Below are 20,563 nucleotides of genomic sequence, written 5' to 3'. Positions count from 1 at the left end.
AAGGTTGTGAGGGAGGAGCCCCAGGCGCGTGACTGAGTTACCCAAGATCGAGAGGAAATGGTGGAGTAACCCCATACGTGTGAGACAATGCCGTGAGCCAGGAGCAGGTAAGGCAGAAGCCACCGGGCGTGTGAAGCAATACCCTGAGCCATGAACAAGTGGAGCAAAAGCCCAGGGCATGTGAGTGGGGCAGTGCCCTCAGACATGAGCAGGTGGGACAGAAGCCATAGGCAATCAAGGCCGTGCAGCCAACTCCAAGCTCGGCGGGCAGTGCCGGTGCCCCACGATACGATTGGGAGGGGAGTGCAGGAGCCCGGAATGTGTTCTGGCGGCCACCCACACCATACGCTGGGAGTGATAGAGCCATGGGCAGGAGAGAGAGAGAGAGAGGTGTCATGGGTGAGGAGCGGATGGCTGAGCAGTTCAGGCGCGTGGCGCCTGTGCCCCAGGTCATAAGTGACCGACACAGGAACTCCGGGCGTGTGTGCCGAGTCATGAGACGGGACTACAGCAGGAACTTCAGGCGTGTGGCTACAGTGCGCCGGGTCCTGAGGGGTTGGGCAGGAACCCCACAAGTGGGGGCAGTAGCCCCACGCATGAGCCGGCGGTGATCCAAGCCATAAGGCGGTGCAGCAGGAGCCCCAGGCGGTGTGTCAGCTGTGCTCCACGTCATTAGGGGGTGGCGTAGGAACGCCAAGGATCGTCGGGTGGTAGAACAGGATCCTCTGGCGTATGTAGGTGGTGCCCCGGCTCATTAGGGTAGGAGATGAAGCATGGGGCCGAGTGTGTGCTGGCGGTGGTTTTGATCAGGACAAACTGATGTGGAAGCAGGAGCTCTGGAGGTCTGCTGGAGTGCCCTGGGACATATGGGATTGGAGCCCCGGATGTGTGGTAGGGGTACCCTGGCTCAGGTGGGGAGGATGGAGTTCCAGGTTTGTTGGCGATGCCCACAGCCAGGTTGAGTGTGGACCAGGAGCCCCAAACCTGTACTGGGACTGTCCCATGAAAATGTCCTGGCGCTCTCCTGGGCGAGAGGGAAATGCCCCCCCGGGTTGTAATGGAACAGCCTCTGTCCCTGGCAGCGGCAGCCCAAAAAATAAACGAGCGGCGGAGGAGTGTTCCAGGCATGTCATTTGTCCCGTTGGGGGAGCCTCTTGGTGGTGTTCCACGTCAGGGGCTTGTGGTGGAGGAACCTGGCAGGTACTATGGTCATACACGTCAGGGGCCGGTGGTGGAGGAACCTGGCAAGTACTATCGTCGTGCTTCACGTCAGGAGTTTGTGGTGGAGGAACCTGGCAGGTACTATGGTCGTGTTCCACGTCAGGGGCTGATGGTGGAGGAGCCTGCCAGGTGTGTTGGTTGTGTTCCGGGTCAGGGGCAGGTGGTGGAGCTGCTTGGATCGCGTGGTGGAGCCAGGCAGGGCGGGGGACCGACACAACACACCTACCACAGTGATGCAGGTCGGGGCGCCCACCTCGGTTTTACGAGCCACTGTTCAATACAGCCACGGTAATGGCCACAATATATCTCACGGTGACAGGTCTCTCGCCTGGCTGTTGAGGATCCACTTTATAGCTTCCCCTTCCGAGGGACCCGACACTGTAGCGGCACTACGGCACCTGACACATTCCCTTGGTCCTGCCCTCTCTGAACCATAGACGATCGCAGTGCACCACACTCGAGTCTAAGACGAAGGTTCCTGACAATAGCAGAGGGGTCAGCCAGCAATAATTTGACAATGATACACTATCTATATGTACTTGTGTTCCACAAAAAAAGAGAAATTAACGTGTCGTACTCCTGAAATAAGCGCCAAGGTTCAAAAGTTATAATAAGATCGCATCCTTCACTCACTTCTACCCTCATGAAATGTCATCAACCATAAGTGCGTAGCATCGATTCTATCGAAGAAAAAAAGGGATAAATCAAGATTCATCTCTGACATATAATCATCTTTCCTCTGTTTCCCCTAAGAAACATAATACAATCTTATCTGACGACCAAATCCCTTATAACCTTTTCACTTATTCATTCCTTATCTAAGAACAAAATCACAAAAAACAAAGGTGTCAAAAACTACCTACATGGAACCAAATTTTACTCACTGAGATGTCATTCTAAAGACACAGGTTACCACGTCTATCCCCGTGCTTTCACCTCTTGACACCTATAATACAATTGATGCCGAGAACCACCAGCAACAGAAACGTGACCTCAAAAATAAGTAATTTAAGTAATATTTGACCGCACGTGTATAATATATCGCTCCAAGTTTTAAGTGACATTTTGTTTTAACAATCATCATTAGTATATCTTACAATGCTTATTAACTATTGTCTTTATCATCTGAAACCCACATTCAACATTCCCCCATAAATCTCCCACAAACGCGTAATCTAACATCAAAAGATAAGATGCATGAAGGAAAATGAAATATACCCACTCTCTCTCAAATCATTCTTTGTGGATGAAGCACGGAATCCGTAAGACATGAACGGAGGAGATCCCAGACCTAGAAAGCACACGACCTCTGGTCTACTTAGCCTCCAATGTCGTTACACTTTGTGAACCCGTGACTTTGCGAGTTACATTTTTTTTCTTCCACCACCACAGGCAGCAAGACTGCTGATGCAATGTGTTTGTGCCTTAGTATCAAACTTCACCCAGCACAGGGAGGTGGCACACTGTGATCCGTCGCATCAACACATGTTAGAAATATTGTTTTTTTTTTCCTCTCAAGAATGCCTCACATCCAAGAGAAATGCAACCCTCACACAAACACTCACAACTGACGTCGATGTGTTGTACCCACTGCTCGCTCTGCGCGTGTCCAACCCTGGTGCCGTTCGCCCATCCTATCTCGGAAATGATTTGTCTTCTGTAAGATTAAAAACCTTTTACATCAAACTAAACTTATACAGCCACAGGGGTTCCTTTTTATGAGGCTCTCTCCTGAACTTCAAGGCTGCACTCTAATCCTGCATTAGCGAGGTGGTGCCACGAACAGACGAAAACCTGGCCTCATTGGCTCATACCCACTTTCTTGTTGTCGTATACAATGCACCCGAAACCAAGCCCCACACACCTTTCCGTGGGTTCGTTACAAATGGTGATATGAAGGTGATCGAGTCATGCCAAATCCCTTCCCCCATGACTTGGTAAGGTCCAGCCCTGAGTGACACACACACGCACGCACACACACACACACACACACACACACACACGCGCGCGCGCGCGCGCGGACCTCCATGCTGTTGTGGTTAGCGTTACTGACCGTCAAGCAAGCACGAGCCACAATGGATCAAACCCGCACATATTCGAATTCTGGTCGGGGCAGCCTGTCCACAGTCCACCGAGCTGTTCATCCACCCAAAGGGTATGGTCGACAATATGGGCTAAGGAGTATGTGTGTATGCATACATATAGAGAAATAAAGATATGGTACATATATGCAAGGTTAAGAGACGAGGTAACACGAGTGTACAACTCTCTCCCGAAACAGTAATCACACACACACACACACACACACACACACACACACACACACACACACACACACCTCAGCAACTGGGTGGAGGGCACACCTGGTCCATCTGGTCTTGACCCAGGGCAGGGTACACCGCCCTCCCCGCCCTGGGGTAAGACAAAGGTGAAGGACGAGAGCAGGATGTAGCTGGCTACTGCCTGCACCTGGACCCACGGGTTCCAAGACCTCATGTAGTACTACTACGCGTCGGCCACGAACTGCCACACACCGATCTCCGGCGGATGCAACACCTCATAACATTTCCAAGACTCGACGTAAACCAATAACACTGAGTCGCTTGTGTCAGTTCTTCTTGGTAAAAAGTCATCCGCCTTAAAAGTAATGTTGTGAGCTGTCAGTACAGTTTCTGACCACAGCATGACTACCGTGTGGGTCTGAACGTGACAACCTACACACTGACTATCAGATGTACCATTTGGGAGCTCCTTCGGGAACCATCAAGGGTGAGGTGTGGGAGGCGTCAAGGGCCAGGTTCTCACCCTGGGCGACACACCAGCAAGTGAGGACGGACTCACAGGGACATGTACCGGTACCTCTCAACCTACACACACACACACACGCACACGCGCGCGCCGTGTCCCCCCCCCCACATACGCCGCTGGCCTCTCGAACATACACACGCCCCGTGATTGCACAACACACAACCCGTGGCCTGCAGCAGTCCAGCGGGGGCCCGGCGCCGTCTTACACCCCACACCACAAATCCTGCCAGGCACCTGAGGCGGGGTACATGGCCAAATCTCTCACCCCTGCCGCAGGTCGGGGCAAAATCAACCCCCTGTAGAAGGGTGGTGGTGTGGACCGGGGGCAAGGTGGTGAGAGGAGACAGTGGGCGGTGGTGCATGAGCACCAGGGGGTGAGTGGCAGGACGTCCCAGGGGTGGGTGTGAGGCGGAGGAAGGAGACAAATAACACCCCAGCCACCATGAAGGCCACTATGCTCGCAAATACCTCCTGACAAGCCGCTGTAATATAATCCTCCAGCCCCAACCCAGCAATACCTCCCTCCCTCCTTCCACACAGTAAAGAGAATCTTTGAATACCTGCTTCATGACGTGCGGGAAACTTTCCTATAGACGCAGGCTTAAAGGCCAAGTTACCTGGTAATCATCGGAGGGGCAGTACGGCCCCATACTCACACATACACACAAAAGTATACCCACGTGGGTCCTGCTGCCCACCTCTTCACACTACATGCGCTAGTGTGGCACACACCCAAATGAGTCCTGCAGCCCATCCCGTCACGCTACACCCTTCAAGTACACCCATATGGGTTCTACACTCACGCTACACGCACCACACCCAAACATCCTATCATCATAAAAGTTCTTTGAAAGTTTTCATCTGCCAAATACTTAGTAACACCCAGACCAGACACACATGTAACACCCCAGACCAGCTACACATGTAACAGCCTAGACCAGCCACACATGTAACACCTAAGACCAGCCACACATGTAACATCCCAGACCAGCCACACATCATTTTGTAACACACCAGCCCACCCACACACTTCGCAACACCCCAACCCAGCCACACACCTCATAACACCCAGATCATCCAAACATGCCGTAAAACCCCAGACTAGCCCCCCTCCCCCCCACGCTACGTAACAACCAGACCAGCCCCACACTATGCAACAACCAGACCAGCCCCACGCTACGTAACAACCAGACCAACCCCAAACTTTGTAACAACCAGCCCAGCCCCACACACTGTAACAACCAGACCAGCCCCACACTATGTAACAACCGGACCAGCGATACACCTGCCACAACCCAGACCAGAGTATGGTGCGAGGGATGGTGGTTTCCAGCAAGTATGTCGGGGAAGCACACGGGTCTCCGCACCGCCACACTCCTTCACGCTCCACCACACCCCTCCCTCACTCCCCTGCCTTAGTGACAACCTTCCCAAGGGTCATGCCTCTCCCAGCCACTAGCCTCTCTCTCTCTCTCTCTCTCTCTCTCTCTCTCTCTCTCTCTCTCTCTCTCTCTCTCTCTCTCTCGTGCAACTACCGAGAGGCGCAAAACACACACACACACACACACACAACACTGGTATCAACCTCCTTAGCCAGAGGGTCAAGGGTCGTGTTGTGCTACCCACACCCCCCAATGCCCCCAGACATAACCAACCCCCCCTAGTTCATAATATCACAAACCCTCATCTGTCCTTCCATCCTTTGCTCGTAAAATACAAACTACTACTTTTTTCTACAAAGAAGTAAAAGTACCGTAATTCTAAAAATAGCTGAGCGTCCACGAGTGTCTGGCGTGGGGCAACAAGCATCCTTCAATACTCAAAAATTTACATTCACACACAAAAAAAAAAATACTACGCAGTGCTCCGGCCAACCTGTCACCCTCGTACGTCGATATCGTACTGTACCCACCACCACTTGTACGCTCTAGACTTGCCTCCACCCTAACCCCCAGCATAGTCCACTCACCCATGCTTAAATCTTCCTCCCTCTTATTTGTAGCTAAACAAGTCAAGATCTGGAAGTTAAAGAAAATATTCATGTGTCCGTGAAGAGGTCTCCCTTGATCACCACAGCGCTCAGTGGCAAGGAGAACCTTGAGCCTCCATGGTGTGACTGACCCCCAACAGACTCTACGATCAATCTGCCGGTTTTTGCGGCAAATATAAAAAGATAATCAGTCAAAGGACGGCGTCAGCAGTCGAATCGTGCCATAATACCTGGTGATAACTTTAAGTCTTCCATGACGGCTGACGGACGGTGAACCCTCGTTCAGTAATCAGTAAATCCTTTATCTAATCTGCGTTATCTCGGCCGGAGGAGATACCACAACAGAGGTTAAAGTAAACGTCCCAAACACTCAGCGAGCCTAGCACGACAACACCTTCCCTCTACAGGCCTGAGGCGCTCTTACAAGTGGAACGCTTCAAACACGCACGTCACGACTCCTTAAATATTACTATATGCTTATCCAACCTGGACCTGGCTACCATCTGTGCTCATGTCTCACTGGTCTGTGAACCGATTGAAAGAGAGAAACGCCTATTTATTTAGCACTCATGCAAAGTCTCGCATGAATACCGGCATAAAAACTCTGGAGGACCTTTTCAGAAGGACGGAACCAACCTAATGACAGCAAAAACGTGTACCTGCTGGAATGTGGAGAGAGGTACCAGGTGTAAACATATCATTTGCTACCCATTCATCTTACTTCTATAGTACATACCACCCTCAGGGGAGGCTGCTGCTAGAGTTGGCTAATCCTAATTCGAGGGGGCAGGTAGGCAGGGGTCCAGGCAAAGCCCAGGCCGCGCCACTAAACACACAGCAACACACCCGGAGCTCAGTCGAACCCCTCATCATCAACACCGCACGAATGTCCTCAACCGACAGGAGTCCCTCATGCAGGTCCCACGCTCCCTGACGCCACCTCACTCTCACCACCAGCACACTGGTCCAACACCCCCCACACATACAACCGTTCCTCTCCCTTCCCACCATAATCCTTGATACATTAATCTCTTCGGGCCATCGAACAGAGGCCTAACCGCCCTCCTTAAGCCTTCCCAACAGAGTGACTAGTCTCGCTCGCATCTCTGCCTAAAAATTTTCAATTTCAATTTTGCTCGAAGGGACGAATTTATTAGGCAAAGGCTCACATCTTGTGTGGGGACATTCCGACACACAACAGGAGGGGTGATACGCGCACAGCTGATGCGCCATTGGTTACATCAACCCAAGCGCAGATTCATGCTGGTGAGCGTTCCCTGGGTACGTACACAAGTGAGCAGACTAAAGAGGTGCAAAGCCCTAGACAATTAAGTTTCTCCGCCCCAAGAGCTGTGGTCCTCCCAGGTAACGTCGACACTACAATAGCACAATCCTCCAACAAACCAATCAGCTACCCGATTGCTTTCTGACCTTTCTATTCGCAGTCAGGTGTCCAGCCAGCCTGCTGGGAGAGCTCACTAGCCACAGTCATCCTAGCAGAGGTATATCGAAGGCTGGCCACTCTACTACGGCAATCATCTTACCGTGAACCTTGTCGCCGCGGAGGCGGTGCCGCCACAGTCCCCACACCCACAACTAATAACCCACACACCTAACACCACCACCACTGACCCACACACGCACCATCGCCACTGTCCCACGTACCTACCACCATCACTATCCCACACCCCTCCCCACCATAACTGCCCCATACACCCACCACCACCGACCCACACACCCTCCACCAACACTACCCAACATACCTACCACCATAGCTTCCCAACAAAAGCAACAATCATCACTATCCCACACATCCACCACCACCACTACTTTAGCCCGCCTCCCGCCTCCTGCTGAAGCAGCAAGACACTATCTGGCAATTAATGAGGAATGCGGCCGTGATATTCCTCACACGAAGCAGGGATGGATGTTGTGACGGGCGGGGTGGGCGTCTGCAGGACCACACCTCCGCCAACAACCACCTCCCACCTTCAAGCAACTGACAAGATGGAACCAATACATCAACCCGAGCCACTAGATGGTCATGTGAGCCAGCGACACACGCCTTGCCAAACAAACGTCAATTAAAATTAAATCGTCGGTTACTGAGACTTGCCGGGCGGGTGTGCAGCCACTCAAGTGAAGCAGCATGGCCGGGGGCCACGTCCAACGCCACCATATAATCCAAGAGCGACACTCGTGCGGCCACTTGTTACCTGCGGAATGCAATCAGCAAATGCTGCCACCACGACCTGTCGCTACCCTGCCGCCCGTCTCCACACAGCGCCAAGCCTGCATCTGCCGGGACGGACCAGAACTCCGAAATTATCTTCATACTCCCGCCAGCGACTTCCGCACTCTAGCTGCCCATCCAACACTCCCCAGATAGTACCACCACTCTACTTCCGACCACATCTTCATCACAGGCTGCGATCAAATACCACCTCTCATCTGACTGACTGATTTGAACCCGTATCGCAGGCAAATTTACTACGCATCCCATTTGCTCATCCTGTGAGCGGTAGCGCAAAGGTATTACAGCCCTCATCTTCCCCTTACAATCTTGCCTTTTCTTACACACACCAACTGAATTTTTCAGTGACCCCGACACACCGGATTAATTTTCAACACTTCCAAGACACACGAGTCTACCTATAACACAGTCAACCCGAGCAGCAATGAGTTTACCTTCAATTAACGTACACTTTACGCTGGTTTCGGGGTCTATCCTCTAACCCCCGGACTTAAAAAGTCCGCCACCAAGCTTCCCTGGTGAAGGTCCAGATGTACCAAATCTGTTTGATCCTCTGGGTCTAATCTGTTGTATATTGTGTACCCTACCTGGTCTGGTTCAACTTTCAAAAAGCTGTCCAGATGTTTTCAGAATATGTCTAGGGATCTTCCTATGGCGTTCCTAACACTATAAAATGGTCATCTGTATCATTTTTCCCTCATATTATCCACACCATCTCCGCTTTGCACAGCTGGGAAAATGCAAACGGTTCTTGCACACCAACTCCCCCGTCCTTAATTCCTCTAGCAATCACAGCCGTTCATACTGGAATTGTCACTAATATTGTAAATCAACAAAATCATTTCCCGGCCAACAAGACCAACCCACCAACATTGAGGCGATACATACGGGACTTTCCCAACCTACGTCGGAGAAGACAGTCCCCCAAGCCTTGACCCGGAAAAGTTCTTCGTAAGTTTAAGTAATCTTAGCTGTAGCGTGGAACGCTCAACCCCTTGAGCAAGACGGTACGACCGACGACCCCTTAAGGGTCAGGTCGAAGGTCAAGTTATCATAGTACGTGTAATACCGAGTCATCTTCGAATTTCCGGGTTCCTTATTATATAACAATACAGAGGAATGCAAAAAGTAACAACAGACCGCTGGTCCCTTCTGAGGTTGTTTGTGGATAACATTAGAAAAATGCACTTTTTTATATAACTACAGTAGAGCATAAAAAGCCAGTTTATAAACGAATTTATGGTACCGCTTTTAACTGCTCTTACTGGTAAATCATTTCATCTATTAACATTCTGATAAAGAAAAAAGACTGCCTCATTCGAAGTCTTTTCTTTCATACTATTCGCCATTTCCCGCATTAGCGAGGTAGCGTTAAGAACAGAGGACTGGGCCTTTTAGGGAATATCCTCACCAGGCCCCCTTCTCTGTTCCTTCTTTTGGAAAATAAAAAAGAAAAAAAAATTGAGAGGGGAGGATTTCCAGCCCCCCGCTCCCTTCCCTTTTAGTCGCCTTCTACGACACGCAGGGAATACGTGGGAAGTATTCTTTCTCCCCTATCGAAGTAAAATCCGATTTATCTAGATTTATGCACCTGCTCAGATCGGAAGTGTCGAAGCCTTGATAATCTTGAAAGCCTGCATCAAATCACCTCCCAACACTTTTCTCAGCTAAATAAGTTAAGGTCGTGTGGACGGCTCTCATGGGATTTAGAATTTCTCTGTCCGGGATTTTGTTTTCGTATGTCTTTTTTTTTTTTTTCAAGTAGGTGATTACGACTCTGTACAATGATCAGGACCGGGACACAGCAGTAAATGGTAAAAATTGAGAATCAGATTATTAGACATTCGAATGAGGCCTAAAAAGCCTAAAATTCATGTTTCCTCTTTTACTGCTTATATGCACCTCTTGCTTGGCATTTGCAAAGTCATCGAAGATTATTATACCTAAATTTCTTTTCCTCAGTAACACTATATACGTCAACAGAGTTCATGAAGTCTTCTCGTTTACATGGCTGAGGGTGTAAAAGTTTGTACTTATCGACATCAGATGTCATCTGCCACTGTGAGACTAATCTACGTCTGTGTTGACTTACCATTACTATAATCTGAATGTTTTTATGCGAGTGGGTCAACGAAGTCGAGTGTTCACATCACACCGTGGTGGGCGCCACAGACCAGGCTGTGTTGATACAACGTTATATGCATGTGATCCCCAACTGCAGCTGCAAGTTCCACCCCAACACACTCCCATCAAGTGTCCTTGCCGGGGTTCCCTCCCTCTCCTACACGTCCTCCTAGAGGGATGCCATCGTACCGTCACACCTGCCATGACGTCAACTACTTCCCCAGACCTCACCACCAGCGTCGCCATTACCAAGAGAGAGGAAACAAAACGTGCTGCTAGCGTCAACATTGGGGCTCCAGAGCCGCTAACATCGAGTACCGATCCTATAAACAAGACCAACGACTATTTACACCGCCTTCCAAGCCATGAAATTAATGCCGACAGGTAAACATTCCAATGAAAACAATCCAATCCTGCAGCAGCACCCGTGAGCGGGCGTCCGGACGCGGGAACCTGAGGGCGAGAGGCACCTCAACAACCAGCGACGCTCTCACCCACAGCCAGTCTTTCGCATAAGGGCGGCTAGATAAGTCTCAACAGCCTCAGGTAATGGGCACCCGAGGGCCCTCTACCTCACACCCACGCGTGTTGCCCCACCTCACCACCCCCAACACACACACACACACACACACACTTACGTGGGGCGGAAGGGTGGAGGGACAGGGGCACGATTGTAAAACTCCCTCCGCGTAAGGTACAAATAGGTAGGTAATAACACAATGGTCCCACATTACAGCTGGAGGAACTCACACGGCTTAGTACTTTACTTACTGTAATGGGAATGAATCATGGAAGGTTGGTTCCGCGTAGCGTCACCACCATCCTGCATCATCGCCAACACAGACCCGATCTTACAGCATCAGTACTAACGTTACCATACAAGAGGTTCGAACTGTATGCAGCCTAACCGATGGTTCTGCACATATGTTTACATCACATCCCTACGCTTTTGATCTTAAAATACGGGGATGTAATTACTCGAATACAGAACTTCCTAAATATTTAACACGTATCAGTCTAAATCCCTCGGAAAAGTATATAAAACCAGCCTAAATGCTTATATAACGCTACAAACATCGTAAGCAACTAAAAGTATGCAGGGGGAAGGAGTGCGGTAAAGTGCGCCAGGGGGAGCGGTAACAGTTCATCTGGTCAAAATTACACCGCCAACAGGATCCTTGCAGCACCCTCGCCCGGAGGAACCACTACCCTTCTCACACGCTCAGAAACAAAACAATTTGCCTGAAGATGAATGCGAATGGAGTATATCCGGCCTTGGTGTCGTAATCTTGCGTGAGGCGAGGACTCAAAAATTGCAAGAACAAAGGAACTACATGATACATCAACATTGTGAAGCAGGAGTACTGGAGGTCGTCTCACAAGTCATGACCATCAATCAATCGCACTGTACCTGGACTTTGGTAGACACGGTCCAGCTCACGTCTCCATCCATCATTGAAGTAACAGACAATGAGCAAACAACTAACAGATTTCAAAACAGAACAGTATTTACTAGCTAATATCTCTCACTGGTTGTCAGGCTTAAGTTAGTACAACCAAAAATATAACTGATGTCAAGATTTATACTATTAGATTTGGAAAATAAAGATATTAAACAAATGAGACCAAGACCAAAATAAGTGTTATGATGCCTGAAGGATTAGACCCACAGAAAAGATAAATTCTGAAGATGAGTATTTTTAAGAAAATAAGTACAACACATTTCAAGAAAAAGTCTAAGTTGGTGTAAAATAAGGAACCTAAAAGAAAACATCATGGAGGAACGAAGACGTAAAAGAACACTAACGGTGAAAATGCGAGCAATCAGAAAATGCATGAAAGAAAATACTTCTAATTTCATCTCGGTATGCTAGGAATTAAACCTCTACCATCCACACAAATTCATAACCTACTCCAAAGTAGAAATAGAGAAACTTACAGGTTTCACACTTTAGCAACCTATACTTACAGCTACCCCCCGCCTTACCCCTAAACACAACACAGGCTAAACATACGCACACCGTAATGTCTCAACAAGCATTAAATGAACGCCCTCCCATCTCATTCTTAAACACTACTCCACCAGACATACAACCATCTTAAATTAAACCCCCCACTATGTACGGGTTACGCTTTCTTTTCTGCGTTCTGGTCACCACTGATTTCTCCAACACGAGATACAACAGTGATTCAACAAATCACAAGACTCCTTGCGTCACGATGCAACTTCAACATTGGATACCAATCATCCTCGCCGAAATTTTCTTCCATTCATCACAAAGCCATAAACACATCAACGCACATTTTGACTTGTGATCCCGCCCAGTGGACGTGGCCGACTTCCTGAGTGTTGTGGTAGCACAAAAAAAGGTCTTGATAGTAAGCAAGCTCTGATGCGTTAAATTTCTTGTACTCAGTTGATCTTTCAAGTGTCTGAATAAACAAAGGGGATGAGCGGATACCGTGCATGTGTACCGATGGATTTGGGTGAAGCTAACGCAGGCAGCAGCGAGCGGGAGCAGCTATTTGATCTGCGGGTGTACACAACACGCCGCCGCAGGCGCGAAACATGATCCCTCCTGTGGGTCAAGCCAAGTGGCAGGCCTTTCTGAATAACGTATCCTAACGACACAAGGATTATTCAACATTCCTTGACTCACTTTGCTGCCAAATTTAGTTAGGCTAAGACGTTTAGCATTCTTTTCTATTTACGACATTGATAGTGAATTTGTTTCATTCGTTTATCGAGATAAGTCACTTTGAACACAAAACACAGGTTTTCCTTTAAATATCTATTCTTTCAGCCGGCTAGTCTAAGCAATAATTCTCATGAGCGCACCACTTCTGTAAAATATGAAGTCATCACCGTAGATCAGTAAAAATATAGCGGTGGCGAATCGAACTGTCGTTAATACTAATGGAATCAATATAGTCAATAGAACTCTATTTCACTGAAGGCAATTCATTTCAAGAACGATGGGATACACTCGGTTATCTTTGGTGTTGTTCTGTGAAACATATAAACATAAAACAAAAAGATGGATCACCTGAAGATTCGTTCCCAAGCCTCCCAACGTTTTCCTAGGTTGTTAGGTTGGGTTAGATTTGGTTAGTTATGTACAAACCGAAGTTAATTAAGCCTGGAACAAAAACTGATTAGGGGAGGCCGAATCTAACCTAACCTAACCTACCAACCTATATAAAAAAGGTTGATGGGGGAAGGGGGATCTAATTTGTAGGAGACAAATCTTTACGTGATCCAGAAAGAGAATACCATGACTGAACACTTATCCTGACCTAGTATTCTTGAAAAAGATTGCCACCAGTGGAACAGTATTACTTGATATATCGAATCCACTGATAGGATTTTCAGATACTTTTACCATTCTAATGACAGGATTTTCAGCAAAATCTTTTAAGTTCGTCTTGCTGCTGAAGCTAACATTTACCCATAAATCATCACTGTAGTCACAGTGGTAAGTCAGGCAACAACCACAACGTTTGCTAATATCAATGAAAGTTCTGTGCCTGAATTCTTGTAACAAAGGGCAGTGTGATGGATTAAGTTTCGACTAACCCTGCTGCTAGTGTGGTCTCACCTGTAGTTGCAAGTCTGGAGGAGCTGCTGGGTTACCGTTGATGTCGTCAGTGTTGTCGAGGGGTGCACCACTTGCCTTGGTCACCTGTGACCCCTCTCCGACACCCCCAGGGGCGGCTATCCCCTCTCCCTCCATCTTCTCCTTCATGATGATTGTGATTCACGCATCCCTAACACAGTATACTTATCCTTCACGCACCACGCCACACTACACCTCTTTTCAGTTTTCTCGGGATATTCACCATTATCGCTACACTCCCGCACATCAATACCACTCAATATTACACTAGCATGTATGTAGTGACTGACGCTGCGCGTACTGGAGCGATCACACACACGCACCAACTGTTCTCCAGGAGACGGTTCTGCTTATCTCTCGACAAATCAAGTCCAGAGAAGCGGTGCTGTGGGTCGAGCTACACTTCTTCTTGCCCTACGCATCTGTCTTCACTTCTCATCCCACTTAATAGGTCAGAATGCATACTGTAGTGGCGACGAAGACTTTAGTGGCATACAAACTTCCTATGTCTAGTGATGGGGTTAGTTCAACCATCCACAGCGACGGCCGCAACTTCCACGTGTATCCAATGTTGGCAATGTTCTCCACCTTTGGCAATGTGGCTGTAGAATGTTTTCTCTCTTCTGGAATTAGATGCTCACGTCGTTACACTTTGTGAACCCGTGACTTTGCGAGTTAACATTTTTTCACCACAGGCAGCAAGACTTCTGATGCAACGTTTGTGCCTCAGTATCAAAATTTACCCAGCACAATGAAGTGGCACACTATCCGTCGCATGAACACTTGTTGGGAATATTTTTTCTCAAGAATGCCACAGTATAAAGAAATATAAGTTACACGTGTCTCAAATCCAAGAGGAAAGCAAACCTTCCACCAACACTCACAACTGACAACTAATCAAGCTACCCAGCCGGCCGTTCCTTCGTTCACCTCTCGTGGTCATGTAAAAGATACCAACAACCATTTTATAAGTTTATTATTCTACAGGCTTACTCTCTTCAAAAGTTTATGCACTAACACACATGATTCTACATTACTCAATAAACAATATGCCATAGTAAAGATACTGATACAAATGGAATATACGAAAGAAATATTCTTGTTGGGAATTAAAAATCAGTAAATGGCCAGGACTGTACAGTTGCCGATGTGTATTTCAGCATCCGTCTCGAGTTTCCCTCTAGGTTATATTATGTAAACAAAGGAGCGAGTACGTTATAGATTTCAGTCATGGAATTATTCATTCACAATTCTATCATCTGATACCGAAATGATAGGAAATACTCGTTGAAACAAAAGAAATAACGAAGGCTAAACAGTCACTGAATTTACCTGACTCGTACAGTGATATAGAGATTGAACTGAAAATGCTGACATAAATTAATACAAAAGTATACATTCCTTCAAGTAAAAAAAAAAAAAAAAGTGGTCCATAGCCAACAACAATGATGCCATCCACAGATCACTCTTATTTACTGTTCCGCACCGAAGGACAAATTATTTGAAGAGAAAAGAAAAAATGGTGAATGAGACGGAGCATCTCAACTCTCCGTAAACCGGTTTTATCGAGTCCAGAGATGCAAATACGAGGCCCGAAAATGAAAATGGACGATTACATCTTGGGACAGTACACTCATATTAGTAACAATATCGATGATTTAATTTAGTTAAACTTGTTATGTGACGTTATGCAAGGCTGTTTGCAACAATTTCAATGTGGTACATTACCAGTTCTGGCGGAGTCACATACATGCAGGAGAGGATACGCAATATCATTTCTTACGACCATTAAGGAGACTTAATTTATCGCGCAGAATTTTGGCTGCTGTCACATCACCGACGTCACGAGCTAAAAACGTTTGTCAGTGTGAGGCTTTAATAGAATGGTCGAGATCAGAGCCAAGTCATTACTAAGGGGAAATACATATTAAGAATGTAGTACATATTGCGGTCTTACATAAAATGCAAACACAGTAAACCGCCCTATATACTGCACCGTATTATAAAGGAACATACCAAAGGATATATATATCATACTGCGTGGTTATATAAATGGACATTCACAAAATAATACTTCATAATACAGCAACATATCGAAGAACATACCTATACAATAATAAGTGATACAAATCCAATCGTTTTACGAGATTGATCAAGACAACGTGTGATGATAACGGGATGGGTGGTTGTGAATGAGTGGTAGTGGGAGGAGTGGTGGTGATAATGGGAGGGGTGGTAGTGAATGAATGGTAGTTGGGGGGGTGGTGATGATAATGGGAGGGGAGGTAGTGAAGGTGTAGTTGGAAGGGTAGTGGGGAAAATGGGAGGGGTGGTAGTGCAGGTATGTTGGTAGTGGGAGGAATGGTGATGCTGGTTTAGTGGTGATACTGGAAGGAATGGTAATGCAGTTGTGATGGTAGTGGGAGGGGTAGTGGTGCTAATGATGGAAGGGATGGTAATGCACGTGTGGTGGTAGTGGGACGGGTGGTAGTGCTGGTGTGGTGGTGATAGTGGGAGGGGTGATGGTGTTGGTGTGATGATGGTGATAGTGGGAGGGGTGGTGGCAGACTGCAGCGAGGTGATAAGTGATCGCGTCAGTGGTATGGAGCTGGCAGGGTGATAATGGTGGTGGCAGGGGGATGGGATGGTGAGCATCGAGATAGCCTTGGTGTGGCGTTGGCAGAGTGGCAGTGGTGGAGGGAGAGAGAGACAGCGGTGCATACCTGTGGCAACAGCGACGGTGGTGATGACTGTGTGATGATGATGATGATGGTAGCAGTGGTACTGACAGGGTGATGATGGTGGTGATGGTGATTTCTCGGTGACGCTGGTAGTGGTAGTGTTGATAACAAGGTGGAGGTGGGGGTGACGAGATGATAATGATGTTGGTGGTGGAGACGAGGTGGTGATGGTTGGGACAAAGTGGTATGGAAGGGGTGGTGGTGATGATGGTGGTGGTGATAGTGGGGGAGACAAGGTGGTGGTGGCTGGGACAAAGTGGTATGGAAGGGGTGGTGGTGATGATGGTGGTGGTGATAGTGGGGGAGACAAGGTGGTGGTGGTTGGGACAAAGTGGTATGGAAGGGGTGGTGGTGATAGTGGGGGAGACAAGGTGGTGGTGGTTGGGACAAAGTGGTATGGAAGGTGTGGTGGTGGTGATGGTGGTGGTGGGGACAAGGTGGTAATGGTGATAATGGTCTTGTGACAAGGTGATGACAGTGGTGGTGGTTCTGCAGTGGTGATGGCAAGGTGATTATAACTGTGGTGGTGACTGTAGGGGTTCTTGATAGTAATGGTTGCTTGGTGGTGGCGGTGGTGGTAGCAGGAGCAATGGTCTAACAAGAAGGTTAAGTCGTGGTGGTGGTCGTGGTGATAGTCGTGGTGGTCGTGGTAACAATGGCCATGAGCCAGAGATGTGGTGAAAGTGTCTGTACTGGTCATATGCCACCAGCATGATGAAGGTGGTGGAGGAGGTAGTCGTCGTCTTCGTCGTGGTGTGGTAGTGGTCTTCGTATTCGTCCTCGTGTGGTGGAGGTCGTCTTTATGTGGTGGTCCAAAGCTGCTAAGGTGCAAGTAGTGAGGAGAAGGGAGGGGGGAAGGGTCGTCTCCATGTTCAGATTGTGTGGTGGTGGTCGTGTGGTGGTGGTCGTGTGGAGGTGATCGTGTGCTGGTGGTCGTGTGCTGGTGGTCGTGTGCTGGTGCCAAGGTGAAAGTAGCACTGGTGAGTGGTGGCGGTCGTATAGTAGCGTCGCTACCAGTTTCGGTCGACTGTCGCCGCTACAGCACCCGAAAAACATCGACCAACAAACACCCCAAACCTGCCTCATACTCCGCGTGAGGAGTCGTTGAGAATAAATGAAACACATTTAGGTTGATTTATCACCTTGTAATTTCTCCGACACACACACTATTTCCGTAACGAACACAGATGAGGCCTCGTTAAGGAAACGTCGGCCTTATAGAGGGAGATCATGAACATGTAACGAACCTAAATCTGTGACTATTGTACCCAACCGAGTTGGAGGAGGTTGATCCCCGCACCATATGGTCGGTGTCCGCCAGGAGCCAACCAGCAGTGACTGCAAAAACTGGACCAGCTGATGAGTCACGTGTCCAGGTCCCTCATTCATCAGAGTTGGAGGGTGAGAATATAGAATAATAAGGCCAGGAGACACCGCTGCTGTTGCTGCTGCCGCACAAGCCAAGATAATCTTCCGTTCTTACGTCAAGAGCAGAGAGAATTTTTACACCCTAATTTGCTAATGTCTTTGTCCAGATGTTTCCCCTTTGAATTCACCATAAAAATACGTATGAAATTTCAATAATCTTGATTTCTATGTAACATAATTTCAGAGCATCCTTCTGTAGCTAATCATAAGGTAAACTGTTAAATAGAATAGAAGTATCAACTTTACGGAGTTTTAGAGAGATGTGTGGAAATACCTGGACAAACGAAGAATAACACCGTTTACATGTGAGTAAGATAGCTACCGAGAGGTACAGACTGTACGGAGATGGTTATCAGCTGCATCATCATTCTCCTTTCAAAAATAGACGGCCAAAAGAGCAATCATAATCGATATGAAAAGCGTAAGATCCATCGCAACAGTTACTTCAGTACCATGGCCGTCATCTCGATTTCTATCCATCTCCCTCCCCCTTGACAAGCCAACGTTGTTTTCAACAGAGACATCGGCAGAAATAAAATCCCCTTCCCCCTCCGATTCTTTTTTTTTTTTTTCCCCCTTACATCAAGTCATCAAAGACGGTACGGCGACATATCGTTTCAACACCCTTGTGTACCAACGCTAGAAAGCTCCCCGACACCTGAGATCCGGGGAAATCTCTTTGTCTTCGCAACCGACTTGCGAAGTGGAGATCGAGTCCCGCAAATCAGGCGGTCGAGCTGAGAGTCCTTTTAGTGGCTGTGGTCGCGTCGCTCACAGAAAGGTGCGCCCGGGGAGTGGAAGGTGGGAGGATCGTGTGTTTCACGTCACTGTTGTTGTGGTGTGGGGAGGCGGATGCTGGCTGCTGGCCTTCTGCTGCTGCTGCTGCTGCTGTCGCTGCTTCTGGTCGCCCTTGACCCGACCCGCCGCAACACTCCACACGAAACACGAGAGAAGTGGGGAGAGGCGATGCTATACTATACTTTGCTATGAGGCATCCCCCCGCTCGGCGCCGCCATCACTGCATTCGTAAAATATTTTGAAGTACGTCTAGAACTGTGTGACTGGTGTATGACAAGGACCTCCAGATGCAAGAAAGAAAAAATAATGCTTTTTTAGACTTCATCTGGTAGAGTCGACTGCTTCCGAGCTTTAACTCATTATCTCATTTGGAGTGATATGTAATGAAAAGCATATCTGATTTACCATTGCAAATCAGGATTCTGGGTTGGGAGGTTAAACATTGATTGTGATCTGAGAGAGTGGCGCAGGATGCCACTGTACGTGTCAGGCCGGACGTCAAGTAAGAGGCGTGTGTCTAGGTGATCAGTCAGGCCACCTACCAATTCAGTTTATTTGTCATGTGACACTAAAATGCCGTTCTCTTTTAGATTGTGATGGCGATATATATATATATATATATATATATATATATATATATATATATATATATATATATATATATATATATTCTTTTTTTTCATCTCCCTACGATTACTTTACACAGTAGCTTAAGCTAACCCAGCTCCCATAGCCCCACGTGTGGCCAAAGTCAAAAAAATCTGGTCATGGTGGAATGTCGCATGAAGATCACAACCAGCCTCGTTAGGACCCACTGGTCTGTTACTGTTTGAATGATGTTGTATTCAGTTATTCATTTGACACCGGTGGGGTGGTTGCATGCGGAGTGATCTGCTTGAAAACGATGAAGACAATAATCCATCTTCAACACTTAGCCAACCAAAATCATTACTCTTGAACGTATACAAAAAAAAACTCCAGACGGGAAATAATATAGCCTAGTCTGTAACACTAGCTCTGATCTAAAAAAAAAGAAAGAAAAAATAAAGGACTGATATAATGAATTAAAATTCCTAAGCATCGCGTAAGTTGTTTGACAGTGTATAATACCAGCTTTTATGTAAAGATATACTTAAAGATAATTAAAATTCCTAGTTATCACGTGAGTTGAGTCAGTCAGTTTAAAATACCTGTTTTTATCTTAAAAAGTAATGGATAATTGAAATTAAATACACCTATACTGACGGCTCTCTTAACTCTGCCACTGGGAGGGCAGGCAGTCCTGCCAGTGTGATCCAGCCCAATGGTAATAGATTAGAAAAAAAAAAAAATGTTTGCATAAACATTTGAAAACCTACTCTACATCCTTATCGCTCTTGAGCAGGTAGATATCACGGCCATAGACAATACAATTACCTCTGATTTCTTTACCTTCATTGCTTTCCGTTAACACCCTGAGATCAGAATGTGATGTATTGGTCTCTGAAGCCACAAACGTACCCAAACACTGTTGGTCAAGGGATGCAAATCAAATGGTTATGGATTCCCTCTCATGCAGGCCTTCGCGATCACGACAAAGCTG

General features: G+C 47.5%; 1 protein-coding gene across 5 annotated transcripts in view; it reads right to left on the bottom strand.

Moving 5' to 3' along the window:
• The window catches only part of LOC139766419 (rho GTPase-activating protein 21-A-like), an 842,055-nt gene that overhangs the window by 550,791 nt on the left and 270,701 nt on the right, over positions 1-20,563 (bottom strand). For 4 of the 5 annotated variants that reach the window (XM_071695121.1, XM_071695281.1, XM_071695536.1 and 1 more), the window contains exon 1: positions 13,997-14,909. The exons of the other annotated variant lie outside the window; for it this stretch is intronic. In XM_071695121.1, coding sequence (XP_071551222.1) covers positions 13,997-14,143 — 147 coding nt within the window. In that variant the 5' untranslated portion in view covers positions 14,144-14,909. Of the gene's footprint in view, positions 1-13,996; positions 14,910-20,563 lie in introns of those variants that run through there. 5 annotated transcript variants of the gene reach the window in all.

Source organism: Panulirus ornatus, chromosome 1 (assembly GCF_036320965.1).
Source record: "Panulirus ornatus isolate Po-2019 chromosome 1, ASM3632096v1, whole genome shotgun sequence".
NCBI classification, from domain to species: domain Eukaryota; kingdom Metazoa; phylum Arthropoda; class Malacostraca; order Decapoda; family Palinuridae; genus Panulirus; species Panulirus ornatus.
The sequence above is the reverse complement of the archived record's forward strand: the minus strand, read 5'-3'. Positions and strand labels throughout refer to the sequence as shown.